The sequence below is a fragment of the Pyrus communis genome, chromosome 13 (assembly GCF_041283825.1).
Source record: "Pyrus communis isolate YQ-2024b chromosome 13, ASM4128382v1, whole genome shotgun sequence".
Classification (NCBI taxonomy): domain Eukaryota; kingdom Viridiplantae; phylum Streptophyta; class Magnoliopsida; order Rosales; family Rosaceae; genus Pyrus; species Pyrus communis.
The window spans coordinates 27,755,274-27,763,363 of record NC_142577.1 but is presented as its reverse complement, the minus strand read 5'-3'; the positions used below and the strand labels follow the sequence as shown (position 1 = coordinate 27,763,363).

The following is an 8,090-nucleotide window of genomic DNA, read 5'->3' as shown; positions in this document are numbered from 1 at the left end:
GAAAAATAACATCAGTTCAACGTCTTCGTTTTGTAATAGTCTTTCTCCTTTAAAAAACCTCCAAAAACACACAATCATATAGAGTTGAAATGCATACTTATATAGACTAAAAAGCACATGAGTTGATTATTTAAAAACCAGCTTCCCCACTACTAGCAATCATTTCAAACCCATCAGTCTCTCCACAATCTCACAAAACCCTCCTTTTATCTTACAACTCTTCCCTCCCCTTTAATACCGTCAACACCAGTCACAAATTCAAACAAGCTTTACCTGCACACCAAAAAAAAACCCCACATATTCTTATTACACAAATTCAATTTGAAAATTTCACAGACCTCAAACATGTCCATGATTAGTACAGGGGTGCTTTCAGCAGACCCCGGAGCTGATAAGATACACAAGAAATTGTTCCACCACAGGAACGACTCTGGCGAGCTCGATGTTTTTGAAGCTGCAAGGTACTTCTCAGGATACAATGAAACTCCCAGCAGCCATAAAAACAACAAGACTTCGGCATTTTCGCAGAGGATGATGAAAGAAGACAGATCGTCATGGAGAGGAGGCAGAATCAGCCTTGACATGCCTATCAGACACATGCTTCATCATCCTCAGCAAAACCCTAATCACCATAACCACGTGGCGATGGAAAAGCAAAGCAACATCAAAGACAAGAAGTACAAGCAACCAAGCTCTCCAGGCGGGAGGCTGGCCAGCTTCCTGAATTCTCTATTCAACCAATCAGTGTCCAAGAAGAAGAAGTCGAAATCCAGCGCCACACAGTCCATGAAAGACGAGGAGGAGAGCCCGGGTGGGAGAAGGAGGAGGAGGAGCAGCATTAGTCATTTTCGAAGCTCTAGCACCACGGATGCCAAGTCCGTGTATTCCTCATCGAGTTCAGGATTTCGAACACCTCCACCTTATAGCCATGCACAAATGGTAGCCTCCAATAGCTACAAAGATTTGAGAAGCTATTCGGATAATCACAAGCAGCAATATCAACAGCAGCAGCAGCAGCAAACGGTTTCTTTATCAAAGTACAATACGAACTTCGATGAGAAAAGATCATCAAACAAAGAACTGACTTGGTTGGATCATGAGAAGTTCAAATTATCAGAGAAATATAAGATTAGTTCCGACCAGGACCACAAGGGTTTGCTCAAGAGGCTCAGTGAGGTTGTTGATGACGAGCAGGAAGATGAAGGTGCAGAAAGTGATTCGAGCTCTGATCTTTTCGAGCTGCAGAATTATGACTTGGGTTATTACTCGAGCGGCTTGCCTGTGTACGAAACTACAAATGTAGACAACATCAAGATCAGATCAGTAACACCAATTTCCAATGCCTCATCCTAAAACATACATTTGTGTTGGATATTATTGGATTATGCATATGTGGTTGAGAAAGGAATTAAAATTTCCTACATTTTTCTTTTTAAGTTCTCTTATCTTAAACTTCCATTGGCCTTTTTTATATGTATGTACAGTTGAGAATGTTTGTTTTCTGCTTTTACTTTGCTTTTGGAGATATATATGTATAGGTTAAGATTTTTAGTATACTTGTATCTTATATTTCTTGATTTTTTAACAGTTAGATTCTTATATTTCATGACTAGTATCTAATGGCTAAAAACTCAACATATAAGATACAGCAAACATACTAAAATTTTTGGCATACATCAACGTTGCTATATATGTTTTTGTGGAGTGCTGGAAAATAAGAAGCGTCAGAAGTGCAGCAGTTTTGGGATTGTACCGTACCGATCGATTTCGATGATCAGAATTTTATATGAGATGCTCCACTACCAGATTCATGGAGAAACAACGCATCATAACTCACACCATGTGAAACTCATTCCTGTTAATTTTCATGATCACTTTGTACAAGAAGCGCAATTATGTTATATAATTATTTTCATGTGGGTTCTCAGCTGTGAATGTTTGATATGTGCATGTAAATATTTTAGTTTTGTTTTCCAAAATTTAGAAATATAGTCACTCTCAAGCCGTTCTCAATGCTTGAATCTTCTTCAAGTGGTCAAAATGATTTGTGAACTAAAGTTTTTATATTGTTAAAATTTGAAATTTGATTAGAATTCTTATATGTATTTGAAAAAATCACTATCTCAACCGTAAAATGGTAATTATAATAAATAATATATTCACATGAATTATATTTGACAATTAGATAATAATTATACAAGGTTTCATATAGTATGTTTAAAATTCGGGAGCACTTTTAAAGGTTCCTCAAGCAAAAGCTTGAACCACCCTCAATCACCCTCGGGTTGTTGAAATTCTAAAACTCTATAAAAGTGGACTAAAAGTCTTCTACATGTCAAGCGTTTAGCTAGCTAGTTTTCAAAATTCTCCACAAATATATTAGGTATATATATTGTTTAGGGTAAGTGTACACTCACTATATATGTTTAAAAACTAATAGCTTTACATGAGATTTGTTTTATATCACGATCTATTTACACTAAAAACAGGAAAAATTTGAGAATTTAATAAGAGGAGATTATATAGTGACACTCCCATTAGTATGCATATGTCACATATTTTACTTTCACATATATGCGGGGACATAGAATGGATAGTAAATTGAGTTTGATTCGTGGAGGTATATGGGAAAAGGCATTAAAGTTTAAGAAGATCTTTACTGGGGGCACATTTTCTTCTACCTTTTGTTAGGCTTCTGTCTAATCAAATGATCAACAGTAAAAGGCAATTAATTAAGCCTTACTCTATTTTCTCAGCATTAGAAACAACATATGGATTCTAGACAAAGCCAAATTAACGTCCTTTTTAAGATCAGATGATGACAATTATTCAACACTAAAGGAGTCTAAAGTACTTTCCCATATTTTTCCTTTATACTTTATTATTCTTCTTGGTGCTGTGGCAACATCCACAGATGTTATGATCCAAATGGTTTGCAATTGAGATATAAGAGCAGCCCCTACAACAGGTTAAAATTAAACCATGTGAGGGCAAGCCAACTGTGACTAGTTGGGGGCAAGGTGTTGTCAATTTGGAGAAGGATAAGTCTCCATCTACCTACCCACCGAAACAGGTGAACCGGTGAATTGGCCTTTCACTGCCTCATCTACTTAAAAGACAATTTATCAAGCCGTGATTTGCCAAATTCGAACGCTGCATCACATACTCAAGGAGAGAAACTCTGGCACGACAACTAAGGTATTAACATAGGGTTGAGTAAAATCAAAATACAAAGTTTTATATATTGTGAGAAATATCCTATATGAATGAAGTGATCTGACATCCTTACTCAAGTTTTAAAAATTATGTTTGTCTTAGTAAGATATTTTTTTATTGTAGAGTCCGATTGACACATGTTATGAGTACAATACACACAAAAAGATATATAGTCAGTTGTAAGGTAGATTCTCGCATACTTGTATCCGTATACTTGCGTGAACACAATGCATGTTGAAGAAAGTAATGAATGGCTCGATTGAAAGTGCTTTTAAAATGTCTTGAAAGCGTTTTTAGAGAAAATGTTTTTGGATTCCAAAAGCACTTGAAGTGCTTCATGCAAGAGCACTAGTTATGTGTTTTTTGAAAGAAACACTTCAAGTATTTTTTCATGATTCACTTACATTTTTATTAAAAATTGATTCCAAAAACATTTCCACTAAAACACTTTTAAATTAAGAAGCCCAAAATTAGAGTTTGAATTGATCATAAATCTTGGTCCTTTTGGTATAGCCTTTTAGAAAGACTGAGGACTGTAACATTTGATGCATGGGGCACCAAAAGGTCCCAACCAAAGAATGTAACTGTAACTACCAGAGTGAGTGGGAGGAGGGTCCAAACTTATTGCTCAAATAAATCAAATGTTTCACTAATAATAAGCATCTTGCTTTCCCATGTACCCAATTAAATTCTCCTTTCTTTTTTAAAAGGCATCTGCAAAGTAAGAACTCAAGCTCCCTTAACCACTTCACAATAATGGTCATTATCTAGTATCAAATGCATGCTGGCTCCACTTTTTGAACCTTCTCATACACATACGTATATATTAAATGTGAAAGAAATTTACATGTAACGTGTTACTTACACCTTTTTTTTTTTCTCAATCTCTCTCATCACTTGTTAATTTTTTATCTCTCTTATCATGAACGGTTAGCAGATAAGATATTGCCCAAAATGACACGAAGAAAGAATGAAGAGGTATGAACAGAAGACCAATCACATGAGCCCTCCAGACAACTTAACCTAACTAGCTCTATATTCCATTAGAAGTTTCAAGACGCATTTGAATCTTATGATCTTTGTGTGTTTTTCCAAGCACTTCTGGTAAACTAACGCAGAGACATACAACAACATCGTTACTCATGTGGGAGGTTCCTCAAGGCTCGGGACAGCTGCAAATGTCGTTACTGTTGAGAGTTGTCCCACATTGATGAGGGACAATTTTTGCTATGTGTTTATATGATTTTGGATTACTCTCCATAAAACCAATTGGCAATATGAAAAGTAACTGAAGATCATAAAAGCACATAACAAATCTTGTCCCTCACCAATGTGGGACAACTCTCAACAGTTACAAGCACACATGTAATGTCGTGAGTGCTCAAATGATATGACAGGCACTATGTAGGTCAGAAGAGTTAAAAAAGTTTGATAGTTTGTCTAGTTATGTTCGGACTGAGACGTCTCAACTGCAAACATAATATCAGGTGTGAATTTAAACACGAAGACCCACTGTAATTTATCTTTTTGCCTCAAACTCAAATTATGTACAATAAGAGTATCAATTATTGCAAACAATATAGAATGATCATTAAAAACCCAACCTAACGTGATGAATGAGATATTACTCACATCACATGACTGGAAAAAAATAGTATTATTCCCACATTTATTTTATCTTTCACACAACCTTATTAATTTTTGTTATTGATCTGCTTCAATTCATTTGATTCAATAGCCGAAAAATTGAGAAGAGTGTGACAAATAAAAATGAATGTGCGGATGACACCATCCATGTATTGCTGAGAAATATGAATGTATTAGATAGTATATGTCGAATGATTCCAATCAAAATTTGATCATCATCTAACCTAATATAAGCCCAGAAAATTTCATATAGATTAAGTTGGCAAGGCATTTACATGTGATACAATCACAACCCATTATCTGAAACTAAAGAGAGAAACTTTTAAAGCCTTCACTGACCTGGATCCTGGCCATCACAGCCTTGGTGCATTCCAGATAGCATCAACTGCTCTCCTCTTCTGATCTTCCTCGTGTCCCAAATTGCCCCACAATATACGGTCACTCCTTTTGTTCCAACACATCATACTTATCCATGAAGGTAGGGCACGGCCACCCATCAGTTCAAATGTTCCTTGACAAAATTAGGGTTTTACCAAACTTAGGGTTTGATAAAAAAAGAAAGGTTGGATTTTGTTTTTATCCTTTTCACAGGGGATTATCACACGCCAAAGAGAGATCAATGTATGTTGCGACCCAATGTCCCATTCCGGAAAAAGCAAGCTATGTTACATGAGCTTTTGGACACCAGCACGGTGTAAGAGCAAGTTCTACCCACAATTTCGTATCAAAATACCATGATAAGTACGTGAAAACAGAGTCAGTAACCTTAAGGACCGCATCCAGATTCGTATACGAAGTTTCAAACATATATTCGTTTTTCACTAGACTAAATTTCTTAGGGTTGACACTTCTTTTTAATGTGAAAGTGATTGTGTGTGTCGAGTACGAAGGCACATTGGATGAAAGCCTGCAACTACGCATTCGAGTTATCACTTTTTCATGCAGGCTGGTTGTCTTTCTCGATTGGGTTTTGGGTGAAGTCCAAGTGTCCATGGATGTAAGCTTTTAGTCACAGAAGTTGGGCTGAGTCATTCTCTCTAGCCTTGGCCCGTGCGACTACGCACTGCCCCAAAACCAAAAAGCACGTCCCCTTGGCGTTGGTCCCTTAATGCCATCACAATGTTCACCACCACCTCTTTCTCCCCATAAAATCAAACCGGCCTCTCTTCATAAAAGAAACATCACCTTTTTTGCCACAATGGTCAAACCAAATGTGTTCGAATTCAAAAAATAAAAAAAGTAAATATGTACGTGAAATTCATGATTTCGAAAATGTAAATTAAACGTAACTTTTTGCATCTTATATGTGCATCTTTTTTGGGTTAGATACTTTTTATATTGTACCGAAGTACCTATTCTTCAAAACGTTTAATCGTTAGATTTTTAGACAAATCTACAATAACTATGATCTAACAGTTAAGATTCAAGAGTACTACATAATTTTTACTCTTGACTGTATAAATTTATAGTAAAAATTTGATCCAAATTTGAGAGTTTTCAAATGATGTGTGTAATGAATTTACGACGTATTTCAAAGTATCGAATGAGTTATTTTAAAAACAAAAATTCAAAATTTAATAATAAATGAAAAATAAATACCTGAGGTTTAGTCATTTTCAAAGTTTTGTTCACATTCGTTTGGTGTTTGAGAAGCAGGCAATGAAAAGCGGTAAACTCCAAAAGACTAGCCAGTTGCAGCTGCAGGAGCAGTCCACTCCTCCCATAACCATCTCATGCCTCCCAGTTTCCAGCTTTTCCAGACTGACAGCGACACGCGTCATCCACCACAACATACACATGGCAGAATGGGTACTTGTCATATCTTTTTTATCCTTATCTCATTACAGTCGGACAATCTCACAGTAAATATCAATACTAGTAAGCCACACAGTAAAAAAATTCCTATAATTACATCTATTTATTCTACATTGCTAATTCCTATAATTATATCAATTTAAACGGTTCAAATTACATGCTCCTTGAGTTACAGATATTTATTGTCTCCAAAGCAGTGCATTAACATAAGAAACATGTTCATAATACTCATAAAAAATGCTCAAGATAATTACATACTTTTCATAATGTCATAATAATCCTAATACAATTCCACAAAATGATCCTTAAGAATTTGGAAAACATAAGAGATTTTACCATCCATAAGGTATATAACCCATAGAATCTCGATTACAAAATATGGGCATTCTACTTAACCAAACACAAGCAAAATAAGGTTTTAGTTATCAAAACAAGAGCACAAACATTCTGCTCGAAATGCATATGACACGTGGAGATCAACTACACTTTCCATGGCCTTCCTCGTTTGGTTGGAATCTTATACCTAAACCTATTTTCATTTCTGATGGCGGTGTAAGGTTGAGGGTGCTATGTTTTTCAACTTCTTAAGGATCATTTTGTGGAATTGTATTGGGATGATTATGATATTATGAAAAGTATGTAATTATCTTGAGCATTTTTTTATGAGTATTATGAACATGTCTCTCATATTAATGCATTGCTTTGGAGACAATAACACCATGAGCATTTGTCAAATTATTAATTTGTTAGAGAAAATAAAAATGGTACTACATGCTTCAAGAAAAAGACTAACTTAGCTACTTATGAAGACAATAAGACCATATGTTATTTTTCATGCATAGAAGGAATGAGAGGGAAAAATAAAATTGAGGATAGGAATTAGCGAGAAAAAATAGAGGGAAAGTTTTGTGTTTTTATTTATTTTCAGTTTTTTAATCATTTTTAATAGTGAAATGACTTAATTTGACACACCCCGACCGAGATCAGGGCGTGCTGGCCGTCGCTCGAAGGTGACGTAGCCATGTGCGCGTGCGGAAGCGATTAAGATAGTAATATAAAAGTACGAATAATTAAAAACCTACTAGCATACAAAGTACTAGTGTATGTGAAACACAATTCAGAGCAAGTCTACAACAGTCCAAAAGGAAAAGATACGACATAATTACACCCGAAAGTGACCCTACAATGGTGAGTGTCTGTCAGAAATGCCGGGACGCCCTCTGGGATAAACCACCGAACTTGCTAGACCACTAGAACCTGGAGGGACGCAAAACAAAAGCGTGAGTGGGCAAAAACAAAGTTCTTTGAAAACTCTTTAGCAAAATACATTCTAACCCCTCGCCGTAAAGCCTGTATACTTCCCAGAAAATGAACATATATACGTATGTATAGGTATGCCAATCATGCTCCAC

General features: G+C 35.8%; 1 protein-coding gene across 1 annotated transcript; it reads left to right on the top strand.

The window, feature by feature from the left end:
• On the top strand, positions 1-1,556 carry LOC137737957 (suppressor). Its single transcript, XM_068477546.2, has one exon. The coding sequence runs from the start codon at positions 346-348 to the stop codon at positions 1,351-1,353; it is 1,008 nt and encodes a 335-aa protein (XP_068333647.2). The 5' UTR covers positions 1-345; the 3' UTR covers positions 1,354-1,556.
• Positions 1,557-8,090: the final 6,534 nt, after the last annotated feature.